General features: G+C 45.9%; 1 protein-coding gene across 3 annotated transcripts in view; it reads right to left on the bottom strand.

The window, feature by feature from the left end:
• Nucleotides 1-27783, bottom strand: part of MTX3 (metaxin 3) — a 166593-nt gene that overhangs the window by 44750 nt on the left and 94060 nt on the right. For all 3 annotated transcript variants that reach the window (XR_013607047.1, XM_078675201.1, XM_078675200.1), the window contains exons 4-7: nucleotides 22220-22312; nucleotides 18672-18854; nucleotides 18480-18556; nucleotides 16731-16888 (exon numbers count right to left, since the gene is read on the bottom strand). Coding sequence is in view for 2 of the 3 variants with exons in the window: in XM_078675201.1 (XP_078531327.1) it covers nucleotides 16731-16888; nucleotides 18480-18556; nucleotides 18672-18854; nucleotides 22220-22312 (511 nt within the window). In the remaining variant the exon portion in view is untranslated. The remainder of the gene's footprint in view (nucleotides 1-16730; nucleotides 16889-18479; nucleotides 18557-18671; nucleotides 18855-22219; nucleotides 22313-27783) is intronic.

Genomic DNA, 27783 nt, shown 5'->3' with positions numbered 1-27783 from the left:
AAGTCCTCTGTGCAGTCTAGCAATGCCATGTCGACTTAGCCAAGTGCACCTACTTGCCAGTCCCTAAACCTTCCCTTTGCTTCATATTAGACACCCCTATGGTAGGCCCAAGGGTAGGGTGCATTGTAAGTGTAAGGTAGGACATGCTCTGATGTGTGTAGCATGTTCTAATAGTGAATTACAGCCATTTTCGTTTTTCACTATTGAAGCCTACCTGTTCTCCTAGGCCAGAATGGGCAGTTGAGATTGTTAAATTCTTACAATCCTAACTGACTCATGGAACATGGTAGAAATTCGAACTTAGTATGCCTGAACTCAGAATAATAAAATACATATTTTAGTAAAGTTTATTTCAATATCCTGTGTTTGCAAATACCACTTTTAGAAAGCAGGTATTTGCTTGCCTAATTATTTAAGCCCGCCTCTGCTGAGTTGTGTATTCCTTGTCTGGGTTTGTGTGCGACAGGGCTGGGGAAATTCCAGGAGACAGTCTGGGACAGCCCAGTGGTGAATAGGGAGATTTACATCCAGATGGGAGGGAGGACCTGGGACCTGAATAGGGCTGGGCCTTCCCTCTACAATGCTGGCTCCACCCCCGGTGGCTTGTCTGATGTCTCTGCCCTGCACAGTGAAAGGAGAAGAGGAAGCCTATCAACAGAGTGCTTCAGAGCTGTATCTTATCTCCCCTGTGCTGGCTCCACCTCCTGTGGGGCGGCTGATGTCTCTGCCCTGCACAGTGAAAGGAAGAAGAGAGTCATGTCAACAAATGCTCAGGAACTGGTTTGAACTAGGCAGAGGCCTCTCTGCCTTCAGAGAACAAAGGATTTTGGAGTATAAATATTGGGACCCAGTCCCACAGACTTTAGATCACTTCTGGAACAAGAAACCTTTCTGCCAAGGAGAAGAACCAAGGAAGCTGCAGGAGTTGGACTGACCCTCTGCCAGTGTGCTATTTGCTGGGTTGGCCTGCAGTGGTTGCTTCATTGCCAAGGGAAAGGAGAAGGAACTTTGTAAGGACTTTCATCTACAGAATATTCTCCAAGGGCTTGAATTGTGCTTGCCTCCTGCTGAAGTCTCAGGGCCAAAAGACTTCACCTCCAGCTCCCTCCTGAATTTCCTTGCTGGGAATTCTGAATCCAGTCACTTGCGTGCCGCTGGAAGCGCGACGCATCGAGAAGAAGCGTATCGCCGCCGCAGCTGAAATCATCGCAACGCAGGAGAAGCGAACCTTCGTCGCATCTCCCTGTAATCATGCGTTCATCGAAGCTGCCTGCTGTCGCATCGCCAGAGAAGCGTGACGCCATCGAGAGAGTCGCCATCGCATCGCCGGAGAAGCGCGTTGCAGGGCCTGTCGCAGCTCCAAAGTACAGAGTCGCCGCAAGGCTGCCAGGGCATCATCGCATCGCCGCATCAAGGGCGCCATCTTCTTGCATCGCAACTGGATCATCGCATCGTCATCGCATCGCATCAAGGCGCCATCTTGCGCAACGCAACAGGCCCGCAGGCCGAGAATCTACGCATCACCTCCGCACCGGTAAGGCTCACGACAAGTCCCCTACTCTGCGCAAGCATTGAGGAAGGACACAACCGTTCCCCCGGGTCACGGAACCGACACATCTCCCCTTCTGCAAGTCTTTTTGTCTACTTTGCGTTACGCATCCAGGTACTTTGTTGAGAACTTTGTCGCATCTACCATCAACTTGAACTAAGAGACTTTAATCATCTTTTAAGTAATCTTAAGTGTAGTATTGTGGATTTTTGTCGTTTGTGGTCGTGTTTAAGTCTATATAAAGAATACTTATTTTTATAAAACCTGTGTTGTGTCCATCTGTAGTGTTATCACTTTATTACTGTGTATATTTACAAATGCTTACAAACTGCCTCGGAGATAAGCCTGTCTGCTCGTGCCAAGCTACCAAGGAGGTGAGCAGGGGTTATTAAGGAGTGTAATCCCCTTATCCTGACTTGGAAGTAAGGGTCCCTATTTGGACAAAGGTGAATACCATTGCCAACTAGAGATCCCCGGATCTAACATTGGTGGCAGCGGTGGGATTTGGACTTTGCATTTGTGTTTTATATACAGTGATTGGTGTACACTACTAGTGAGTGCAGACCAAACGCGACCACATACTTTTTTTTTATAGAATCCTTTTTCCTTGGACTGTTAGTTTTTTCCTGAAGACTCCCAATTTTTACTACCATGAGTAAACCAGCATCTGTTGCATCTACGGATCTTGATTTTGAGGAAGAGAGGTTGGAAACCTACACTGTGAAACAGCTCAAGTATCTCTGCAGGAAACTGAAAGTTGGTACACCAGGCATTCCTAAAAAGGAAGACTACCAGAAGGCGCTGAGGGCCTGGGTAGAAGCAAGAAATGCCTCTGATCTTGTGGTGGAGCCTGTTGGGGATGCAAATGGGCAAACTGATGGGCCAGAATTTCCAGCCAGGGGAGGGGTGCCGTCCCCACCTGGCAGCAGCATCTCTTCCAAAGACCTGTCCCCCAGGCAGCTGGAAGACAAGGAGAGAAATAGGGCACTCAAGCTGGATTTGGCTAAGCTTAAGATGGAGGGTCAGAGGGAAACAGAGAATAACAGGTTGTCTTTGGAAAGAGAGAGAATGAGAATGGAGCATGAGAGGATGTTGAGGGAGTTCGAGATCAAGGCCAAGGGCTTAGAAATCAATCCCTCTGGTGGCAGCACACCATCTGTGCCTTCAGAAGGCAGGGTACATATTTCCAAGGATGTCATCAAAGATTTTCACAAAGGTGAAGATATTGGTCAGTGGTTTGCAGCCTATGAGATAGCAATGTTGGCCCACCGGGTCCCTGAGAAGGCTTGGGGAGCGGGGTTGTGGGGCCGCTTTCTGACTGAGGTGAGGGATACTTTGTTAGACCTACCCAGTGAGCATTCGATGTCTTATCACCACATGAAAGCAGCACTGATGACAAGGTATGGGTTAACTCCAGAACTCTATAGACAGAGGTTCAGCAATTGTAAGAAACTGGAGATAACCACTTGGGTAGAATATGTGTCTTTCTTTTGCAGAGCTATGGATGGTTGGGTGAGGGGTAGCAATGTTGATAATTTTCAAGCTCTCTATGATTTGATTGCTAGGGAGCACTTGTCTGCTAATTGTTTTCCAGAGCTACGCCAGCACCTTATTGATAGCAAGTTGACCAACCCTAGAAAGCTTGCTGAAGAGGCGGACCGCTGGGTCAGTACCAGGGTCCACAAGGGTCTTGTGGGAGACTCCGCCAAAGTGGGCAGGGTCCCCAGCAGAAGAGTGGGGGGGATTAGGGTAAACAGAGGGAGTTCCAAAAAGGTCCCCAAAGTAATTCCCAAGGGAACCAAGGTAAGGGTTCCCAGTCTCCCCCTGAAAAGAAGTCAGGACCTCCGACAGGTAAACCTGTTCATAGGGGGCCTGTTACCTGCTTTCAGTGTAAGCAGGTGGGACACCGTTGGTATGATCCCCAGTGTCCTCAGAAAGGACAGCATGTGCCACCCCATACACCACCCCGTCAGATGGCCAGTGTAGCCCTGGGTGGGGTCCCGCAGAAATGTCCCTTGTCTCATTAGGAGACTTTGAGATGGTCCCTAAAACTCAGCTACCTGAGAACAATAAAAAATACAGGCAGTGGGTGACCATCAATGGCCATAGAGTGGAGGCTCTCGGAGACACAGGAGCAAGTGTGACAGCTGTCAACTGTCACATGGTCTCTGAAGAGCAGGTAGTCCCTCATGCATCCTTCCCAGTTGTTGACGCTGACAACACAGAGAACCATTGCAAGGTGGCTCAAGATCCTTTTGAGTGGGGGGGGGGTCTTTGGTACTCTTCAAGTAGCTGTGAGGCCATCCATGCCTGTTGATTGTCTGTTAGGCAATGATTTAGAAAACTCCCCCTGGATGAAGGTGGAGAGGAAGGCACATTTAGAGATGTTAGGTCTGCCTGAGTGGGCATGTGTGACCACTTGGTCTATGGCAGCTAAGGGTGTTCAAGAGACCCTGGAGCCTGAAAATATGGCCTAGGGACCTGCCTTAAAGAGAAGAGGTAAGGGGCGCGGGAAACCAGCCTCTATTGTTCCCATGGTCCAGGAGGAGGCAGACCTTGAGGGGGATGCCCTGGAACCCACTGGTGAGCAGGTTTCTGAACTCGTGAACCTACCTGAGCTGACCCATTGGCAGCAAGAAGAGGGTCCCTCCAGGGAGGAATTTTGTGAAGAGCAGCAGAAGTGCCCTTCTCTTGTGGGTTTGAGGCAACAGGCCATAAACCAGGCAGCAGGTGATCAGTCAGGATCACATTGGATCTACTGGGAGAATGGTCTCCTGTATAGCGAGCCTAAGGTTGCTGAGCCTGGGTCAGCCCGTGTGCTGGTGGTACTCCAGCGCTTCAGAGCCTTCCTACTGGGTTTGGCTCATGATGTTCCTTTAATGGTCATCTGGGGCAGAACAAGACCTTTGAAAGGCTTGTCTCCCACTTTTATTGGCCCCAGATGAGGAAGAGTTCAGATACTCATTGTAGGACCTGTCAAACTTGCCAGGCAAGTGGGAAAAGTGGAAGGAGGCACAAGGCCCCTCTCCAACCTTTCCCTGTAGTCAGTACCCCCTTTGAACGGGTGGGCATTGACATTGTGGGGCCACTGGACCCCAAGACAGCCATGGGCAACAGGTTTATCCTGGTCTTGGTGGACCATGCTACCCGGTACCCGGAAGCCATTCCGCTCAGGACAGTGACGGCCCCTGTGGTGGGCCGTGCACTGATGGGGATCTTCTCACATGTGGGGTTCCCCAAAGAGGTTTTGTCTGACCGAGGTACAAACTTAATTTCCAATTATATGAAGTCTCTGTGGAAGGAGTATGGTGTTACCTACAAGTTCACCCCCTCCTTACCACCCACAAGGTAATGGGCTGGTTGAAAGATTCAACCGGACCCTTAAGGGCATGATCATGGGTCTTGAAGAACCAATGAGGCATAAGTGGGACGTCTCTTGCCATGCCTTCTGTTTGCCTACCGAGAGGTGCCACAAAAGTCTCTAGGGTTCAGCCCCTTTGAGCTTTTGTATGGTCATCCGGTAAGAGGACCTTTAAGTCTGGTCAAGGAAGGCTGGGAGCAATCTCACAGGAAACCTCCCGAGGATGTATATAGCTACATGCTGGCCTTCAGGAACTAGACTCGGCGTTTCAGGGATCTCGCTCAGGCGAATCTGGAAGCCAGCCAGGAAGAGATGAAGCGGTGGTACGATCAGAATGCCACTCTGATTGAGCTTCAACCTGGACAGAAAGTTTGGGTCATGGCCCCTGTGGAGCCTTGTGCGCTCCAGGACAGGTGGACCGGTCCATACGAGGTGGTGGAGGGCAAGAGTGATGTCACCTATCTGGTGAACTTGCGGTCTCCAAGGAACCCTTTGAGGTTCCTTCATGTTAACCGCCTGAAGCCCCACTTAGAAAGGTCCGAAGTGGGCATGCTCCTAGCGACAGATGATGGAATGGAGGAGGAGACCGAGCCTCTTCCTGACCACCTGTCTGCAGCAGAGCAAGATGGGTCAGTGGATGGTGTTAGCCTCTCTGCCACCCTGACCCCTGATCAGCAGCAAGATTGTCGCCAACTGTTGGGGAAATTCTCTGATCTATTTTCCTTGGATCCTGGTGTCACAGAGTGGTGCGTCCATGATGTAAATGTAAAAAAATGTAAATTGATACGTATAGCGCACTACTCACCCGCAAGGGTCTCAAGGCGCTTGTACGAATACCGCTGTGGAACCCATCCTGGCTTTCCCTGTGAGGTGTCCACTCCTGGGCACCCCCAAGGTGGAGGCCAGGCATCCTTAGCGTTGTGGGGGCCGTTGTGGAGATTAAGCAAGCTATTGCCCAGAGTTGCAGAGTGGGACTCCATGATTGGAATAGGCACCGAGGCGAGAATTATCAGGTCCGTGGAATTTTTGAGCCCAAGACCCGGCGAGGCGGGGAATTGAACCCTGGTCCCGGGCTAGACCTCTGCATCAGGGTCTGCCGCTCTATCCATTGAGGACACTGGTGACAGTCCTCCTGTGAAGCACAAGGCTTACAGAGTGACTGACAAGGTTAGGGCTTACATTAAGGAGGAGATCTCCAAGATATTTGCTTTAGGGGTCATTGAGTCCTCAAACAGTCCTTGGGCCAGCCCAGTGGTCTTGGTCCCAAAGGCTGCCTCGCTGGGTGCCACACCCAAACTCCGGTTCTGTGTGGACTACAGAGGGCTCAATTCAGCCACCAGGACTGATGCACACCCCATCCCCAGAGCTGATGAGCTCATTGATGGGTTAGGGGCTGCCTGGTACCTCAGCACGTTTGATTTGACGTCTGGGTACTGGCAGATCATCTTGACTGATGGGGCTAAGGAGAGGTCAGCATTCTCCACACCAGATGGGCACTACCAATTCCGGGTTATGCCCTTTGGGATGAAGAATGCACCTGCCACCTTTCAGAGGTTGGTCAACCAGGTGTTGGCTGGGCTGGAGGATTTCAGTGCTGCCTACCTGGATGACATTGCAGTGTTTAGCGTCAGTTGGGAAGAACACTTGCAGCACCTCTGGGAAGTGTTGATGGCGCTGCGCAAAGCAGGCCTCACGTTCAAAGCAAGTAAGTGCAAGATCGGGCAGGGTTCCGTTGTGTACTTGGGTCACCAGGTATGAAGCGGCCAGGTGGCGCCCCTACAACCCAAGATTGATACAATCCTGGCAAGGGAACCCCCAAAAGACTCAGACACAGGTGAGAGACTTTTTAGGACTCACTGGGTACTACAGGAGGTTTGTCAAGGGGTATGGAACATTGTTGCACCCTTGACTGAGCTGACTTCCAGGAAGCAGCCCAAGAAAGTGAACTGGACTGACACCTGTCAGAGGGCTTTTGATGCCCTGAAGACTTCCATGTGCACAGCACCCGTGCTTCAGGCACCCAACTTCTCAAAATAATTAATTGTACAGACAGACGTTTCAGAGCATGGTGTGGGGGCTGTTTTATCACAGATTACTGTAGAGGGCTTCGACCAACCTGTAGCCTTCATCAGTAGGGGGTTACTTCCACAGGAACAGAGGTGGAGTGCAATTGAGCGTGAGGCATTTGCTGTGGTCTGGGCACTGAAGAAGTTGAGACCATACTTGTTTTGGACTCACTTCCGGGTTCAGACCAACCACAGGCCCCTCAGATGGCTGATGCAGATGAGGGGTGAGAACCCAAAGTTGTTGAGGTGGTCCATTTCCCTACAGGTATGGACTTTACGGTGGAACACCGCCCTGGTACAGAACACGCCAACGCTGATGGTCTGTCCAGATTTTTCCGCCTTAGGGAAGAGAACTCCCCAGGGAAAGGGTAGTTCTCCCCACATTTCAGCTGGAGGGGACACGTGTTAGACTTGATATCATTGGCGTGAGTCTCCCTTCCATTTTTGACGGATTGTCTCCTCTGTGTTGATATGTTTTTGCTGGATTTATACTTTGGGGTACAAAAGGGGGTGGTGATGGACGGAGCATCTGAATCAATCAAATACTCACACCCAGTCAAAAGATCTGGGTTTAATCCATCACCGTTCTTTAGCCCACTCTGCCACCCCAGTTCAGACATGGCTATATGCAAATCAGTCTGACCCTGTGCCTCATGGGAACAGTCCAGCCCGAACTGCCAAGCCAGGTCTTCCCTGGACCGGAAACATGCTTCGTAGGACCGGTTTCTGGCATTCCAGCCGTCTTCAGCCCGGCTTGCTTGAATCCAGTGGCAAAGCGAGCAAGGGACTCACGTCTGAGCATCCTCTGCCACACTTATGGCGGCCAAAAGCAGTACAAAAGGGGGTGGTGATGGACGGGGCATCTGAATCAATCAGACACTCACACCCAGTCAAAAGATCTGGGTTTAATCCATCACCGTTCTTTAGCCCACTCTGCCACCCCAGTTCAGACATGGCTATATGCAAATCAGTCTGACCCTGTGCCTCATGGGAACAGTCCAGCCTGAACTGCCAAGCCATGTCTTCCCTGGACCGGAAACAAGCTTCAGAGGACCGGTTTCTGGCATTCCAGCACTCTTCAGCCCGGCTTGCTTGAATCCAGTGGCAAAGTGAGCAAGGGACTCACGTCTGAGCATACCCTGCCACACTTATGGCGGCCAAAAGCAGTACAAAAGGGGGTGGTGATGGACGGAGCATCTGAATCAAACACTCACACCCAGTCAAAAGATCTGAGTTTAGTCCATCACCGTTCTTTAGCCCACTCTGCCACCCCAGTTCAGACTTGGCTATATGCAAATCAGTCTGACCCTGTGCCTCATGGGAACAGTCCAGCCCGAACTGCCAAGCCATGTCTTCCCTGGACTGGAAACAAGCTTCCGAGGACCGGTTTCTGGCATTCCAGCCGTCTTCAGCTCGGCTTGCTTGAATCCAGTGGCAAAGTGAGCAAGGGACTCACGTCTGAGCATACCCTGCCACACTTATGGAGGCCAAAAGCGGTACAAAAGGGTGTGTGTAACGGGGTGGACAGACGTGCCCCTCCAGAAAGGGACTTGGGGACCCTCCAGAGACTCTCAACACATTCCCCCCTTCTTTCTTGCCCTTCACAGAATGACTTATCCGAGGTCGAGTACGGAAAGGGCTCCCTGGGTGAGGAAGATGTGCACTGGCCCTTTAATCTCCAGTCAGATGTGGAATGGGCGGGTCTAAACGAGGACGCTCGAATGTCAAATGCAGAGACGCAGACAGGCCGGTGTGCTTGTTCACCCGGAGCGAAGAAGTGTGGAGGAAGAAGGAAGAAGAGCGGAGTGGTTAGTGGAGTGCGGAGGAGACGAGGAGAAGAACGGAGGAAGAGGAGAGCAGTGGGGAAGCGGCGCCTGAGACGGAGGTTAAGCCAGGAGGCCAACGTCCCCACGAGCCGCCCAGCCACACACCCGGGGGAGGTGTGTGGCTAGCCCAGGTACGGAGCAAGATCAGGGGCTGGGTTGGACGTAAGGGCGGTTCTACCGAGTAGTCCTTGGTATCCCTTATCCCGGTATCCCTATCCCTGAGCACCGACCCCCTTCACCTGCCGGACGTCTAGAGAGTGTGACACGGGCTTTTGCTTCCTCACTCCTTTTCCCTGAGCACTTGTACATATTACGAGCACTTTCCTCACGACTTGCTGTGTTTGTTTTATCGAGAGGCCCGACGGACGTCGACGGAGCCCCGACCCGACGGAGCCCAGACGGGCATCTGAGAAGCGAGAAGAACAAGCCCAGAAGTAGAAGGAGTAATCGGAGTTGTTCACCCCGCAGAACAGTCCCTACCCGCAAGACTTGTACCGATTACCTGTTTGCCTCATTAAAGCCCACTTTAATGAGAACTCGCCTCCTGCCCATTTCTCCCGCGCCCGTTACAGTGGTGGAGAACGCGGGCACAGATACCATCTGTATAGAAAAGATGGAAACAGTGGTACAGCAATTGGTGAAGGGCAAGGAGCGGTTAGAGTGGGTAGTGGAGCAACAATTGAATTCAGCACAAGCCGACAGGGAGATCCGGAAGAAAGCATTAGCAGAGCGGCCAGAAACCTCACAGCCCTGGGTAGACCCTCTATACCGAGGAGGCAGCGAAGAAAGACTCATTCCCCATGGCTCGGCAGCAGTGTCCCTCCAGAAATACCACCCTGGTGAGGATCCCGATTCGTTCTTACTGAACTTCGAGAGAGCGGCCAGAGCGTGTGGATGGCCCATCAGCAAGTGGACCTTCTTCCTAGCCCCACTCCTCGTGGGCAAAGCCCAGGCCGCATATCAAGTGGCCAATCCCACAGGAGACACCCCGTATACGGAGGTAAAAAGGATTATACTGGACCATCTAGGTTTAGATGCAGAGGCGTACCGACTGAGGTTTCGAAAGGAATGGGGTGCCCCGGGAGATAACCCCAAAACCCTTTTTGTGAGACTGAAAATGGCTGCTGACAAATGGCTCACCCCCTCCACCAGCTCCAAAGAGGAGATCATGGACCGCATATATTTAGAGCAGTACCTCAAGGCTCTTCCCTACGCCACCCAACGGTGGCTTCGCCAGCACCACAACCTAACAACTGCACAGGCCATTGACATGGCCGCCACCTTCGCCCGGGCACAGCCCAAGAACCCCGGTTGGGACAGTGAGAAAACCACGAAACCTGTTCCCAAGCCGGAGAAACGACCTACATGACCGGCAGACCCACCACGGCCCGCCCCTGGAGGCCCGAGGGTTCCGGGCCCCCAGGACCCCAATGCTTCGACTGCGGTAACTGGGGCCACGTTGCCCGGCTATGTCTAAAACGACAACAACAAGACGAACCTATGGAGGTGGGGTACCTGCCCAAAACGGTGTTATATTCAGCTGAGATGGGGAGCTTGTACAGAGTAAGTGTCAGGGTGAACGGTTCCTCTATTCAGGCCCTCTTAGACTCAGGCTGCAGACAGTCCGTGATCCGGACCCAACATGTGGCAAGGTCTCAGTACTTACTCCGGGAGATAGTGAACATAAGGTGTGTACATGGAGACGTTAAGCCCTACCCCGTAGCCAACGTCCCGATACAGCCCTTGCATGGGGATCCCCACATGATACGAGTAGGGGTCCTATCTTCACTCCCAGAAGACCTGATTATTGGGACAGACAACCCAGGCTTCCTGCACATGTTTAAGAAGAGTATAGAACAGGGCCCGGTTCTCCCTCCCAGATCAGCCCGAACCAGAGACCCGTTCCCTGCCCTGCTGTCCCCGGAACCCTGGGTGTTGGACAGGAGCTTCCGCTTCGCCCAGGCTAATGATCTTACCCTCTTCAATGCGTGGGAACAAGCCCACCAAGACCAAGGCAACGAACATACCAGGTACCCCCGGTTTCGGATAAAACAAGACCTGCTATATCGACAAGGAAAGCAAGACGAACCAACGCAGCTCTTGGTGCCTGTATCCTTTAGGGACCAGGTTTTATTCTTCGCGCACAGTCATCTGGTCGCAGGCCATACCGGAGCGGAGAAGACCACCCAGACCATTCTCCGACATTTTTATTGGCCCGGAATCTATAAAGAAACTGCGGTGTACTGCAAGGAGTGTAGTATATGCCAAAGAAAGAACATGACCAAACCCCTGTCTGTCCCCTTACAACCCCTGCCCATTTTAGGGAAACCCTTCGAAAGGGTGGGAATGGACCTTATTGGGCCTCTCCCGAAGACCAGGAAGGGATATCAACACGTGCTGGTTGTCGTTGATTATGCCACACGTTTTCCGGAGGCATTCCCCTTAACAGCTACCACCTCAAAGCACGTCACTGAGAAGATGATAGAATTGTTTAGCCGAGTGGGATTTCCCAAAGAGATCCTGACGGATCAAGGCACGCCCTTCATCTCAAAGCTCATGAAGGAGGTCTGTAAAAATTTTAACATACACCAGATTCGCACCTCGGTATACCACCCGCAAACCGATGGCCTGGCCGAGCGCTATAACCGCACCTTGAAAACAACGCTCCAGAAGATGCTGGAAGTCAGCGGGGCCGAGTGGGACCAGATATTGCCCCTCGCGCTGTATGTTATCCGAGGCCAACGACAGAGTAGCACGGGAGTATCATCCTTCGAACTACTATACGGCAGACAGCCACGATCTTTACTGGACATGACCAAGGAGGCATGGGAGAATGAGATCCCAGAAGAGACCGCCACTACATTGGAATATGCCCAGAGCCTCAATGCCAAACTCGGAAAACTAAGAGACCTGGCCTATACACACCTAGAAGAAAGTCAGAGGCGACAGAAAGTAGCCTACGACAGAGGAAAGAAATGGAGGCAACTTCAGAAAGACGACTGGGCTTTGGTTCTCCTACCGTCCTCCACTCAGAAGTGCCGAGCGGAATGGGTTGGACCCCATAAAGTGGTTGAGGCGATTGGTAGAACATGTTACAAGTTACAGATAAGCCCTTCCAAAACGCAGACCTACCACATTAATCTGCTCAAAAAATGGTTCGGCCCCCTTCCGTCGGGAGTGAACCTGGTTTCGGACCCCCCGGGGGGTTCGTCTACTCGAGATCAACTGGTGCTCAATGATGAGCTGAACGCACAACAGCAACAAGAGTTACAAGATACCCTGAAGAAACACGACTCCTTGTTCTCCAACGTCCCTGGAAGGACCTCGCTTGCCGAACACTGTATTGATACCCCACCCGGAAAAACAGTCATCGCATCGCCGCATCAAGGGCGCCATCTTCTCGCATCGAAACTGGATTATCGCATCGTCATCGCATCGCATCAACGCGCCATCTTGCGCAGCGCAACAGGCCCGCAGGCCGAGAATCTACACATCACCTCAGCACCGGTAAGGCTCACGACGAGTCCCCTACTCTGCGCAAGCATTGAGGAAGGACGCAACCGTTCCCAGGGTCACGGAACCGACGCATCTCCCCTTCTGCGAGTCTTTTTGACTACTTTGCGTTACGCATCCAGGTACTTTGTTGAGAACTTTGTAGCATCTACCATCAGCTTGAACTAAGAGACTTTAATCATCTTTTAAGTAATCTTAAGTGTAGTATTGTGGATTTTTGTCATTTGTGGTCTTGTGTTTAAGTCTCTATAAAGAATACTTATTTTTATAAAACCTGTGTTGTGTCCATCTGTAGTGTTATCACTGTATTACTGCGTATATTCACAAATGCTTAACACACTGCCTCTGAGATAAGCCTGTCTGCTTGTGCCAAGCTACCAAGGGGGTGAGCAGGGGTTATTAAGGAGTGTAATCCCCTTATCATGACTTAGAAGTAAGGGTCCCTATTTGGACAAAGGTGAATACCATTGCCAACTAGAGACCCCCAGATCTAACAGAAGGGTTATGAATCAGGGCGCTGGTAAGGACTTGTGGCAGGAATCGAAGCTTTGGTCCCAGCGCTCTGAGGTCGATGACTGAACCCAATGGTGCAGAAAACCTATCTAAAGGAGGCGATGAACATGCGCAATACAGACTATAGTCAGTCACAATACCTTGCGACTCAAAAGACTTCTTCAAAGAAAAACAAGTTGCAAACATCCGAGCCTAACACCAGATGGCAGGAGTAACCTAACCATATGTACCTATCTCCAACACATGCTACAAATATATTTTTTCAACCAGCAGGGGCAATCTGTTTTATTTTTTTTAATTATTTATATTTAAAAAAGTCAACATGGAGAAGAATCATGTCCATGATGAAACCGGACCATGAACATGTATAGCGACTTGCTAATACAAACAATGATTATTTAGAAATGCTACTCAGGTTGAATGCAGCTATCAATCCACTTGTATTAATTATTTAGGTAATTGTTGCCTGAGGGATGTTAAGTACACACCTAATGTCATGGCTGCAGAATCAGATCTTCGAAATAGACATCCCACTTTATTATTGATTGTTTTTAGGTCTAGGCCTGGCGCATTCGCTGCTCTCGCCATGGCGAGTGCCGTTTGGAATCGATATGGATTCCAGGTGTGCATGTAGTGGGACAGAAGATGTGCATGCAGGGACTGGATGCTTTACTGGCGGCGTGATACTCTGGGGACTTTTTTGCCGCTAATAAAGCCAGCCCCGCTTTCTGTCCGCCCTGTAAAGAGCCGATCACGTCCCATGACGGGCGCGCTACATCCTATCTTTATACCAGCGATGGAAGGCTTCCGAACCTGCGACTCATGAATTTTCCTTGCATTGTAGTTAGAGTGTTGTGTTATCATCATTCAAGGAGTTCCACTACTGTTTGCTGTTATGTTTGTGGGTATTTTTATAGGTATCCCTTACTAACCCCTTCCCTCTGCAGGATTTTCTGTTGTCAGAATTTTTGAGTCATGCAATAATTCGAGAGCCCGCTCTGTTTTATTCAAGGTCAGTGAGGACGTTTGTGTAAATTCGTAAAAATAGCATGTCTCCAAAACTATCCTTTGCACATAAAATGTTTCTGTGCGATTCAAATATGAGGGGTTAACACAACCCATTCTTGTTGCAGTTCCAGACATAATTATCGTGTCAAAAATACGGGCGGCGATCCCTTACAAACATGACTAGCAGTTACGTTTCTGTCATGTTATAATCAATGGGTCCAGTGTTTGTATTATATTATAATGCAACCAGTTTCCCTTTCCTCACTCTCTGTCGCTGCTGTCATGAGGAACTTCAAACCTGCGCGCGCTACCCAAGTTCTGTATACAATTTTGGTTGTGGAAAACCAGGTGTGCGCATCGATCCTTCGTTGATTTCGATGTGCCTTTAGAATGGCCGCGTGATTTCAAAATGCAATCCGGGCTCCTGCCTCTGATTGGCTAAGAACGGTGGGTAACAATGTAGCTATACTGTTATTGTTTTTCAAGTTTGGTTTCAGCGTTCTTAGAAAACAAACACAGGTCTTAATTAAACATGAACGTTCTCCTTTTGTAATGCTCCGTTCCATATGTTGTGGTCAGTATCGGATGGTGAATGTGATTTGGGTTGATGAAGTACCCATGGTGCAAGACACAAATCTGCGCTGCAGGTCAATAGCTTGGTGTATGCTTCTTTGCCCTATCCTCAGCACCTGTCTGTAAGCGTTCTGAAGTGAAATGTTCATTAAACTATTCATCTCTGCTGACTCTTGTTTCGTAAAAAACTGAAAAATATAAAGCTGTGTTTATAGTGATCCCTGGAATGTATTACTAGGCACCTTCTGCGAGGCTGACGTGTGTTGCGTTTTATGGACTCGTTTGTGCACAGGGACAGGCATCATCAGTACCTTGCTGAGATGAATGTTTGTAGCACCTATACACTCTTTTCTAGTGCCGAATAATCCTCCCAGAGGGGGTAACTTTACCACTGAAGGCAACAATATGGTAATGATGGGGCAGCTAGGCACGTAGTGATCGGAGACATTGGGGGGGCTGTGTTTAATGGTTGTTGTGTTGGCGTAATAGAAGAGTAGTTTGCTTGCTGACAGCAGCTAGGTTACTGAACTGGAGCGATGGGACAATCTCCAGCAGTTTCAAGAGATCGGTTGGTTGGAGTGTTGAAGGGATGTAGAGGTTGGCAAGTCACTGAAAGCTCAAGCCAGATTCCTGGCTCTGGCTCAGCTCAGCTCGAGGAGTGAAGCAAGATTTCATGTGACTTCTACTAGTAACCCGCCATTTAACCTCATGCACCAAAATTTTAAGGTAAGACCACCTTTTATGTCAAATAAAAGATTGAAAGCGGTACCCATCTAGTGGCTTGACTGGACAGGGTGAAACCAGATAATCTGGGCCTAAACCCGTCTTCCTTGCTTGACCAAATAGTGTGATGTGACATAACGTCCAGAGCTGCCAAATAATCTCAGCCATCCATAGGGTGCACATGACACCTAACGTGCCTCTTATTTCTCTAATAGCATTGTTGTCAGAGAGGGAGCATGAATATTTCGAAGTTGAAACTAAGTTCAACCTATGGCTTTTAATAAATGCCTCTCAATGCAGTGATTGTGCTCTGATGTAGCACCTTCAAACACTTCTGAATGTTAAAGCAATACACCTGTTTACATTTTGAAGAGATATCTTTTAATGATGTTTGTTGCACAAATTACATGCCAAACATTTTCATGCATCTGCTCTAGCACAGGCTTATCGAGCCAAGTCAGACACCTGGCTCGTACCTTGCTCGGCTGTTCCTGGTAATTGGTTTGCAGTCTTGCCTTGTTTGAGGGACTGCTTGGTTGGAGTGTTGAAGGGATGAGAGGGTCTCATGCTGTTTAAAGCTATCGATAGGTAGGAGTACTGAAAAGACGGGAAGGTCTGAAGTTGTTTCTGAGGGGCCTAGAGTTTGCGCTACATAGTAGTATATTGTTGCGGAGGGGCCCATAGGTTCGAATAGTGAGGGCATGAGAAGCTGTGAGTCCTCTTTTTTGAAGACCAGTGTGTTGTAGTACTGGAGGGATGATAAAGTCTGTCGTAGTTTCCAAGAGGCAATTAGGTTTGGAGTTTTGAAGGGATAAGAAGGTATTCCGTTGTTTCTTGAAGGCTGATAGGTAGATTATTGAAGGGTTTGAGTTATTTATGAAAAGCCTGTATTTTAGATTGTTAGAGGGAATGTAGAGTCTTGCATTGTTTCCAAAAGGCTGGTTGATTGGAATATTGAAAGGATGATAGTCTTTAGTTGTTTCAAAAGGCTGCTTGGTTGGAGTATTGACAGGATGGTAGTCTTTAGTTGTTTCAAGAGGCTGGCTAGTTTTAGTATTAAATGAATGAACGTATTTACTAATAAAAAGAATGTTTGAAGAAACAGGATTTCATTTACCAATTAGGTATCCACTTGACTTAAACATCAAATGTAGAGACATCGAATCTTCTTTAATAAAGGACAAAGTGGGATATGCCTTAAAGTGTTAAATACATCACAACAATACCATGCATGCTTGGAAATTGCAACAGCAAGCGAGAAAAAGGCCAAGTCTAACTCTCAGATGCAATAAATGGCATGTATATCTTTCCAATTAGCAAAACACAACTTGCATAAAGATTAAAAAGTATATTACAACACATTTTAATGCAAATACATAAAAGATTTTATAAGTACAACAAATGTCCTATACTAGTGATAAGTTGCATCAATTGCAAAACAGACATCACGATAGTGCTGTTAAGAACATGTTGCTGTGCTGTTCAAATCACATCCAGTAAGCAATTACAAAAGTAAATGTGCTCCTGCCACGTAATTATATAAAGACTGCTGATCCCACAACGTAAACCATCGTTTTAAGAAATATGTGGCATCCTACCTGTAACACTCTGTGAGAAGTAGCTCCTAAGGATGTCATCACAGAAGCGACACAGATTGGACAGCTGTTTCAAATGTTCCTGTAGCTGGACCTTCGGGAAGTGCACTTTATACAGAGGGGCCAAGAAGCCAAAGACAAAGGCATCAAGTGTTGTTGGTCTAAGGACACAGGAAAAGAGAGGTCTAAGGATCAGGAAAGACCACGAAATTCATGACTTGTCAGCTTAGCACAAAATGGCGGATCTCTTTTTTCACATTGGAGTCATTCCAACTGTAAAGAATGCGACTGAGTAATCATTAAACTTTATTTATAGGATATCCCGGCAAAGGGATCTGTACCTCCAGTCTGTTACCGCTATTTCCTACTGTTTAAACATATGGGTCTTAAACCATAATTCTACAAATTTTAGTTTCTCCTGTACTCAAATAACATCTACGCCACATACAAATCCTGATTAGACTTTCTAAATGGACTTCCAATTCCAACTTTATTGGCAGAAAAAAGTTATCAAGTGCTGGAAAACAAGAATGCTATGCAATTGGAATAAAGCACATGGACCAAATGGGTATCTGCCCACAATCTACCGTACCTCGGGTGTTAATGCCATTCAACCACTAAAACGGGCTATTTGATCATTAACAGATTTGGGAGCAGTAACAGGTTCAGTTTGTGAGGAAACTTTTAAAGCCCTTCTCAACGATGAGAAAGATACCATTTTGTCAACAAACTATTGTCCAATTTATCTAATCCATTTTGATTGCAAAATATATGCAAAAAGATTACAGCAGCTTCTTAAATCTTTAATACACCCTAGTCAGAACAGGTTAATTAAAGGAAGATTTGCTTCTAATAGCATTTTTTTGCCACACTGTAGACAAGGCAAAGTTACTTGACACTGTACTTCGTTGCATCTCCTTTTGAAGGGAAGAAGAACAAACTCAAATGCCATCAAGTGAGGAGGCTTACATATTCTCTGAATAAGTGTAATTGAGATCCCTCAGAATGATGGGAACTTTTGTCATGAGAGAAACTGCAAGGTACCTTCTCTATATTACTTAAAGTATGTCACCTTGGTTTCTGACAAACAAGCACATCAACAGTTATGTTCTACTAAAAATATTCACAGGTTGCCAGAATGTATTCCAACAGAACCCAATGAAGAGTTTAATGCAGAGTGTAACTGGTACACAGCTAAGGTGATTCAGGACCATGTTACTGCATATTCAATTAAATGAAAGCTACAGTACTTTGATTGTCCATAATACGTTCTTACAACAGGACTTAACCCTTCTCTTCAAAGGGAAGGCGAGTCCATGCACTGTAATTCTGTTATTGGTATAAGGATGTGAACTTTGGCAATCACTTCTCGAAATTTCCCAACTTGATATGAATGTCAAAAAAGTAATAGTAAAACTATGTCATGCATTATATAAATGTCAATGTCCTTGATCTTAAGAGTCAGACAGATTGAGCTGAATTTGGTTAAGGGAAGGTACCTGAGTTCTAAAAGTACCAGAGTGAGCACTGTGAGTAGCATGCACAACGATCTTATATCTGATTCACTAATAAAAGTGCTTTTATTCCCAGATATTACCCCAGAGAATTTTACCACTCATCAAGGTTATAAATGAACACCAAAGAAAATGAGGCTATATTTCCGGCAACAGGAAAATAATGTTAATCAGCATACTTTATCACATACATATTGTATTTGAAAAATGTATTTCAATAGGTTTAATTCATACGTACGTATTGCCAAAGAAAAACTGAGAGTTTCCCAATCTGTGGGAAAGAAGATTCAGGCACTCCTTAGCGTCTTTATATATCTAGTGAAAAATAAACATTTGGTTGAAAATAAGAAGCAAATATAAAACATAGGCACTGGCACATTTTTATTTAGCATGAGACTTCTTTTGGACTGCATGATTGGTCCCAACATACCTGTGCCTCGACGTCGCCGACTCTAAATAGTGGTGGCTCGCCTCTTGTCAGCAGAAGCCGGTTTAGTGCTTGGCGGGACATCTTCCCAGGTAAATACAAACTTAGTGGGAACGGAATCCGAGAAGCAAACCATGGCCGCGTCATGCTGCTATAATTTTCGGCATCAACCCAGAACACGTGAAGCTGTGTCATAGTACCCATAAGGACAATACAGAGTAAAAAAAACAGAAAAAGAAATTGGTATTATAAATGTTAGGCTTGTAACCACAAAACCTGTGTCACACTTCCAGTACATTCAACTATGCTCGGGAATACTTATTTTTCATACAGTTAGAAATTGTCACAACAAATCAATGAGAAGTAATGCGAGAAAGATCTCTCCTTACATTTCCTCCAATACAATGTGTTTTCAATTAGGGTCAATCATGTTCACATTACTATGTCTAGGACCCATTCCTGTAGTCTCTATGTCTTGGTATCTCCTGAAATCTAGGCACACAACACACCTAGCTCGAATGTTTGATGTCAGGTTCCTCACAGCCCTTAAGAAAAAAAAGGATCACATGAAGTACCTCCTAGACTTGCTTGTGGTCTCTGCCCGATCCACAAAGCGTACACCCCTTCTAGACTATTCGTGTAACTGTTGGAGTGGTTGAGAAGTAGGGCTCTGGATCTCTCTTGTGCAAGTCAACCCTCAACCAGTTAACAATTCGGGGTACATAATCATGCTGGCATTTCACCAGGCCATTGGAAGGGGATGATTTGCACACTTTCTAGAACACTTTCTCATTTCTATGCTAGTTTTGGTTATATAGCAGGTTAGTTCTGTACACCATTAACATTGTGTCAGCAACATTAAGCAATTGCTAAATATGTATATCATAACTCAATAGAGGGACATGAACTGCATGGTGTAAAATTTCTCCCAGTGACCTTTCTGTTTTGAGCCATCCAATATCACCAGCGAAGGCCCACAGGGCTCTATCCTGACTCCCTCAGGTCTAGTATATGCTCATGGCACTTGTTAAATATTATATCCTGCAGTCATCTGAACCCACATCCTACAATTATGCAGTCGATACTCAAACTATCCTGGTACTGATGTCTTTACATGCAGACGAGCAGCTTAACGCCTCTGCTAGCTTCCATACATGGATAGGTCAACACTGTTTAAAAATAAATTTAACAAAACAGAATTTAACGCAGGATGGAATGTAACCTCTGTGTCCCCCTACAAAGAGTCTAGCCAGGTTGTACAAAAAGGGTTTGTATTTGATCATGCACCATCATTGGCTTTGCCAGTAGCCCACAATTGAACTCTATCAAGTGACTTTTCCCTAACTGGACATGGACAGAAATCACACAATTATTTTAAAGACGATGTCCACAATGGACTACTCCAATGGAGTTTACCCTGACGATCTGATAAACCTTCTAAAAACCTGCCGTACCTCCAAAATGCAGCGGTCAGAACCCTGGGAACACATCTCACCAGCATTGGCCACATTTCACTTGGTTTCCGATGGGAAAGCAAGTCATGTTTAAGGCATTTGTACCGTGTAGAAATCTCCATAGAAAACAGAAACGGAAAGCCCGTTGTACAGTTGCCACAATAAGCATCTCTCAGCATTGATAAGACGTCAATGGCTAAACATAGTTGTTATTTATTTTTATTTTTTTACAGGCCTCTCCGCTCTGGAACTGATTTACCCAGGTCATTTGCAGCATGGCGAGCTGTTACTTTCTTTCTCCACCCTCTTGCAGTATATATAACTTGAATTGTGCTGAAAATTAGACGCAGGAAGAATTTTTTATGGTGTTAGCAGTGCTTTAAAAAAAAATAACAACCTCAACATCAAATACAAAACGTTTCCAACTGTTCACGTCATGTTACAGAAGGAGGCTGTGAAGTGTAGGTCACTCATACTCCCATAGAAAGTGCACTGCTGGGTAATGCGCAAGCAAACCTACGCAAGGGTTGTTTCCCAACTACTACCTGCATTCACTGAATGGGAGCTCCATACCATAGAACAACTGGGCAGCAGCGCTCTACTGCCAAACGTAATCGAGCACTGGGAGGGGAACCGTAGATGAGATTCCTTCCATTCCTTTGATGACCCTATAACACTCCTGAAAATGATAAAGGGTAAATTATCTGGAATGGAAAAAATCTTTTTTTATCAGACACCCCCGTTTAGTCTTTGTTTTCCCTACCGCTATACGTAACATTTGACATGTTTGTTTCTATCCACGATCACTTTTATCCTAACACACAGCTTTAAGCACTTTCTTGGCATTGTCGCATTGTTGGAGTAGATCTATTTTATATTTTGTGTACTAGCAAAGAGTCATCAGCCTAATGCATAATAAATAGACTGGATTACTTAACATAAAAAAAGTTAACAAAATTTGCAACTGAGACATTTACTTGGAATATTTGTTGATATGGACGTGGCGATTTAATGTATGATGAAATGGCGGAGGAACCGCCAATAAAAATATTTGAAAGTTATAATACTAATAACATTCCTTTCCTGAGATTGTAAACATGCCTTGCGCTTGGACTATTGTAATGCCCTATACCTGGGGCACCAATTCAGGGTTTACAGAGAGTACAAAATTGGGTCGCTAGATTGTTGACAGGTGTTAAGCTTAATGGACCCGCTGCCCATATATTGAAAGATCTGCATTAGTTAAAACAAATTACATTTAAAAAAAATCCTCCCCCTCACCCCCTCCCAAAAATAAATCATGGGCTCAGAAAAGAAAGCAGATCCATTTCGGTTCTAGTCTTAGTGCGGCCTTTATGGTCTGCTAATGCTTCTTGTTCACTGTTCAACAAATAAGCTTGATACATAAAGGCAGGAGATCCTTCTCTTCTGCCACTCTTCTTCATTTAAGGGTTGCAGGCAATCACCTTAGGTCTCATAAAGTTTGAAGACAAGGTAGTCATAGTAAACGAATCACTGGATCTGGCTGGTATCGCCAGGACACTCTTCTTAGGGTGTTGTTGCGCTTTATGAAAACAACTTCATCATCGTTATCAATGACAACGATTTTTAGGTACATCAAATTATGAACATAACCCTAAGCCTATGGTGAAAGGTGTCACTAGGAGCTAAGGCGATGCTGATCATTGCTAAGATACGTGTAGTCCCGTCTTATCCGTCTGTAGTATGGACAGTATGGTAATGCCGGATGGCAAACTTTTGATTTACACAGCAGGCCCTATTGGACTCAGGCTGGTCACAGTGGTGCTTTATCAACAGTATATTGAATGGCACATGTTGATAATGAGCGGCCACGTGTCAGCTGGTACAATTTAGTAAATACTGCAATTCAATAAGTAAAAGCATAAGTAAAGATGGGCTTGTTTGGAATAAGTTATTGGTTATAGTCAGCCTTTCAAGGTGCATGTGCGAACAGCCTAGCTTTGTCTCCTACCCACCCTCTTTTATGTGACTTACGTATACAACATCCCCTTTCGCATGCACACAAGAGAGGTTATTGTACAAATACCCGAAAACCTAGAGACTTTCTGTCCTTACCAAGGCTGGTAGAAGCTTCTCTTCGAGGAGCGCAATGTAGGCCAAGGTGTCTGCTCCCTCTTTAGCAGACAGGTCATAATCAGCATTGTACTTCTGCAAAAGCCAGACATAATTTCATTAAAATAGAATATGGATTGCACTTATTGCCAAACAGCATTGCATTCAAGTCTTGCATTCTTCATCTGCATTTATTGATGCTTCAAGACTGACCACATACTAAAGATCATCAGTACTTGAGTAACTCAGACACTTCTGACGAGGTCTATTTAAAAGAAATGCTGAATTATGGAAAGCGTTTGTGTTGTTTCATAAATTAGGCTGCATGATTTGGGAAGGGTCTGGCGGTGTGCTCGGTTTACCACCCCACCATAATCTGACGACTAGTTGTGCTTGCATCCTGCACCCACTGTTCCTACTTTATAATGATATAGGTGGTTGGACAAATTAATGTGTGTGGCAAAATGCAGTGTCTGTATTCCTTTTTTACTGTGTCACCTCCTAGTACATTCTGCAGCTCTGGTGGTGTGGCACGAGGTGGGTGTCGGGGAGGTTGGGGTTTGAAGAGGGCGAGGACAGACGAAGATCACAGGCCCCTTCTAGAGACACCACTGGTGGGGCTCATTAAGAGTACCTAACCAGGCTGGTGATTATAAAACAAGTATTGCCAACGCCCATATCGGTCTAGTCTATGCAAGAGCTATTAGCTTTGCCAATGTGCTTAAGCCATATTGTACACCAGGACTAGACAATCTAGCGCCTCATGTTCAAATGTGTTTCACTGTTGCAAAGGCAGAGGTTCGTAAAAAAAACAGTGTTTGTGACCGAAATACAACTTTTTTAAATGTATTAATGTACATTATAGAGTCGGAAGATAGTTTCATACTGATAAAAGGTCTTTTGCAATTCATTACAAATCACAAATAGGAGGGAGTGAGCACGAGGCATCCACATCCTATTTGGGATTCACAATGCAATATATCGATGGTTTGTGACTTCAATTACAATTGGAACCCCTTCAAAGGTTACTGACCATCCACTTGGGGCTAAACCTGAACTGCCAAGGGGAAAGGCATCCCTGTGGCAGATTCCCCTTCAAGAATTATTTTCAGATCACTCTCTGGAAGTTGTGTAGATGCGACTCATGAGTACATAGAACGCATTGCAAATTGCGGTCCCATTCACAAACTGGCTGGCGTGCAAATATACAGCTCTGGTTTGTGAATGGGAATTGTATATCCTGCCCCTTAGTCAGTAAATGACTCTTTTTAGTTTAATGTGGGAACTGCATCAGCAACTCTCAATAGAAAAAAATCTATGCCCCCTGTTGTCTCAGTAGTGTAGTCAGGATACAATTCAGTTGTTACCTCCAAGGAGACCAGGAGCACATCATCAAAGATGGAAGGAAGACATGAAATTATCTAGCGAGATGCACTTGCTTTTTTGAACACAATGAAAGTCAGACACTCAAAAAATAATTTGAAAGGTTTCTTAACTCCACGTGCAAGAAACTGCAATTGCCAAACGATGGCCACATCTTGAGGTTTATTAAATTCGCCTCTGCGTCCACAGACAATGATCTCATGAAGTGAGAAACATGCTGTAAAGATCAGCCCCTCCACCCACACGGTACTGGCCCCTTGCATTTCATGTAGCTTAACCGTAAACGAAAGGCCAGACAGTAACTCAGTAATGTTACAACAGAAAAAACAACTGTAAATCTCTCAACTAAAATAACATTCTCAGTATCTTAGGAGTAATTGTTAAAAGCTTATAAATATATTGTTCAGCCTACAGATATTTTAGCACATCCTAAACAGAGCAGTTTGTGATTTCTTAAAAGGTTAAACAAAGGGAGCATTCCTTTGGGTGAATACTGGAAAGCCTTAACAAGAAAACCAACAGACGAAATGAAAGTACACTTAAAGGAACTCTCAATTTTCCCACTCAAACCACAAAAATGATTTCGTTCACTGATGGCAAATGCTTAGCCGAATAGGTCATTAATTCCAGAGCCAGAACATTCCATATCAATGTAATGATTTTCAATGAATCAATGTGAAGAAGAGTTTATGGAAAATAAAATAGCTACCTTAGCCTAATTTCCCACCTATACTTTTATGCCATACACATACACTGCAGTGAATTACTGAGACATGTATTCAATTATAAACATTTAATAAAGTGCTAAAAGAATAAGGCGTGATCCCAGAGGCAACAATCTCTGAAAGAGGTCATGTGCATATAGGAGAGCAACTGATTTATGACTCAGCAAATTATACAAAAGAAAAGGGTAAATGAGTCTAGAAGTATGCGAGTCAAAGGGGTTTCAACCTCTTGCATACGTTAAAGATCATCACCAGGAGTATCTCTCATTTTAGAGCACTCATATTAACGTACCAGTTGGTTCCAGGGATGAAAAACTAAGTAGGCCGGGCGTGGCCTAGCACAGTATTAAGACAGGAAGGAGATTGCTCATCACAATGGAAGGCCCACTCTCACAGCCTCACAGCTCCCAAGTCTACAATGAATTTCTCAACACCTCATACATGGAAATCTGACTCATAACCTCCACCATGACCAATTCATAATGTTTTTATAAGGAGCTTCTCCTTCCTGTCTTAATACTTTTCTCCAATATGTTTGGGTAATTCCAAACAATGCTTTAGACCCTGGCCTGCCACGTCCTCTTCTATTAAGGGCCAATGTTTCTCAGAAGTGAGAGAGATCTAATCATTAAATACCCATAACTGGGCAGCAGTGTAATATCTTTATGTGCCAGGACACGATATTGCCCCATGCCTAGATGCCAGGGAAGTCTTCCGGTTCATCCCTACAATTTTCTCTTTCATTGTAAAATGGAAGATGTGCTCTTGCAAACATCTGAACGCTTTTCAAGGAACCTTTACCGACACTGTTTAGAAGAGATATAATAAAATAGGAAAAATAGCATTTTAATTTCTGTAATTTGTCCTAGCCAGGAGACAAAGTGTCCCCTACACGTGTCTGAGTCTGCCTGAGGTAACTGGCTATATATAATGATTCAATGTATTTTGTTGGATAGACTACCATAAATAAGTGTCATAAAAATGAGACAGTGTTGTAACTCACCAAGATGAGTTGCAATCAAAATTCCCATATAGAAACAACTAGACTTCCCGTCTTCCTAATGAATTGAGGAAGTTGATGATAAAAGCAAGTCTATGGGAGACAATATATGTCTGGGATGAAGAGAAAGCTGGAAAACAGAGTGCATCATGAGAATGCAGAAGTGCCTGGTAGAAAGGTGGAGAGGTCCTGCTTCACGCTTGTATGCCATGACATAAGCCTGTCTCGTGGACTGTGGTCTTGTTGGACCGGGACGGGCGCACAAAGTGTCACCGTCATAGCGGTGGAAGGCTAATGCCTTCGCCAGGAGTAAAACACCATGAGTGCAGTGGAGGCATCATACTGTGTAGTGATCAGCAGGCGGGAACGGATCCTTTTTTAACGTGTGTTACTGGAGTGATGCCTACAAGTTCACTCACTTTTAAAAATTTGACTGCTGTGTGCTTAAATCATCCTTGCCCTGCCTCAGGTTAATGTGAAGTGCTGTGCATCCCAGAAGTGGTGTATCTGCGCTGGGTGTATGGTATATGCTTGTGCTGAAGGTGCATGTGCCTGTGTGTGGTAGAGCACCTGAAGGACCTAGTGCTGTGCAGTGCATGCAGGATAAATGCATGTGCTGGGCAAATGTGTAACAGTGAGTAGTACGATACATGAAGGATGCCATGCATCATAGGTGCATGTGCTGGGTGTATGTGTGCCTCTGAATGGCTCAGCAATCGGAGGATACAGTACTATGCAGAGCGTGCATGCTGCACACATGCACTGGATGCATGTGTGCCTGTGAATGGTACAATACATGGAGGGCCCTGGGATCCTTTTTGGGAGGTCAAGGCCTGCATGGTGAAACATGGAGTGGAGGAAGAGATCCACCAGACAGATTTGTGGATTGCTGCATTCCTGTAAGCTGGGTGGGACATACACTGGTGACGGGAGGACCAGGCTTCCTCTGTACACTTCAAAGGGTGCTCTTTGATTCAGTGAGAGGTCACATTTATTTTTAATTTAAGCTGTGCTTTACCTAGATGTGAAATACTGAAAAAAAAGCTACAGAATATTATGTTTCTAGCCACACCTTTGATCCCCACCCCCATGCTCACACCCCACCACCTTTGTGCACAGCATCACAGTTCCCATACCTTTTTTAAAAATGCACTTTGACCACTGCTCCAGAGAGACACTAGAGCGCCGACCTCAGGGGAGGACTGTTTAATTGTTTGTGAATGCTGTACGTTTTCTTTGTGTGATTGCAGTAGAAATAAAATACTTCTCTCTGTCATAAAAGTGAGTATTTGGCTGGACAATGATTGAGTGCTGCTGCGCGTATTTTGAGTTGTAAGCCTGTGTTAATTTATCTGCATCCACGCCTCCCCCGAAAGGAAGTCTTGGACTCCTCGACGACATTTACCACAGAGTCAAGTGCAGAAGGGGTACTTTGCTCATTTGCTCAGAATCCATAGTAGGCCGGGCCCCAGGAAATCATGAGTAATACGGCCTCAACCACCACTGTTGGGCCCTTAGCCCTTGTATGCACCATGGCCCTCTAAAAGGGGTTTCGACAGTGGGCAAATATTTATGCTAATAACACTATTTACTCTAACAGTGATCCGTTGAATTTCTGAAGTTCTCAAGACAAATCTGTTGCCTAAGTATAGTTCTATGATTGATAGCTAAAATTAAACTAGGTTTGAGTAGCTACACATAGGCTAAATTATGTATTAATTTCTTAATTTTCAAAAGCTTTACTCTACCAGAAATGTGTTAGCACAAACACAACACAGTTATGAGTATAATCCTGTATAGAGAACCAGCACAAAAACAATAAAATACAGAAGAAAATATTAACAGTTCAATGACATCCTCCTCAAACAAACAGTAATAGAGCATAAATCATGAATCACTGGGAGTAGAATAAGTACAACAGCAGATAAGGGCTAAAATAGGAATAAGGATATTTATATTTTATTCCAAGAAACATGGGAGTTTGACCACTCCCTACAGGTGTGGGTATGCTTATTATGGTATAAACGCAACCAAGAAAGAGACGCCTTCGGTGGTCTAGTGATTTGGGTCAAAATTACACTTTGGTTCAAAGTCTTAATAGTCCCTGTTGACTCTTTGGATATCCTGGCATTTGACCCCGTTCTGCACTCAGGGCTGAATATCAGAGTTTTTAATGATTGTGGGCCCAGGCCCAGAGGAAACCAATACTATAGGTGTCCTTGACTACGCCCTTACCGAATATACAAGTAACACCTCCTTACTGGTAGCTGGGGATTTTAATTGCTCATTTGAGCCTCCTGCTTCCACTCCACCATATTTGACAGAGGAGAGATATATTTTTGAAAATCCTTCAGTGAGAGCTACCAACCATTAGATGGACCAAAGGAGGAGGACAAAAGTTGTCCCTAATGCTTTAGCATGATTGGAGGGCTACAAATGGTAGGACCAAATCCTTTTCT

The sequence above is a fragment of the Lissotriton helveticus genome, chromosome 2_1 (assembly GCF_964261635.1).
Source record: "Lissotriton helveticus chromosome 2_1, aLisHel1.1, whole genome shotgun sequence".
Classification (NCBI taxonomy): Eukaryota; Metazoa; Chordata; class Amphibia; order Caudata; family Salamandridae; genus Lissotriton; species Lissotriton helveticus.
Note: the sequence above shows the minus strand (reverse complement) of the source record. Positions and strands in the feature narration are given on the sequence as shown.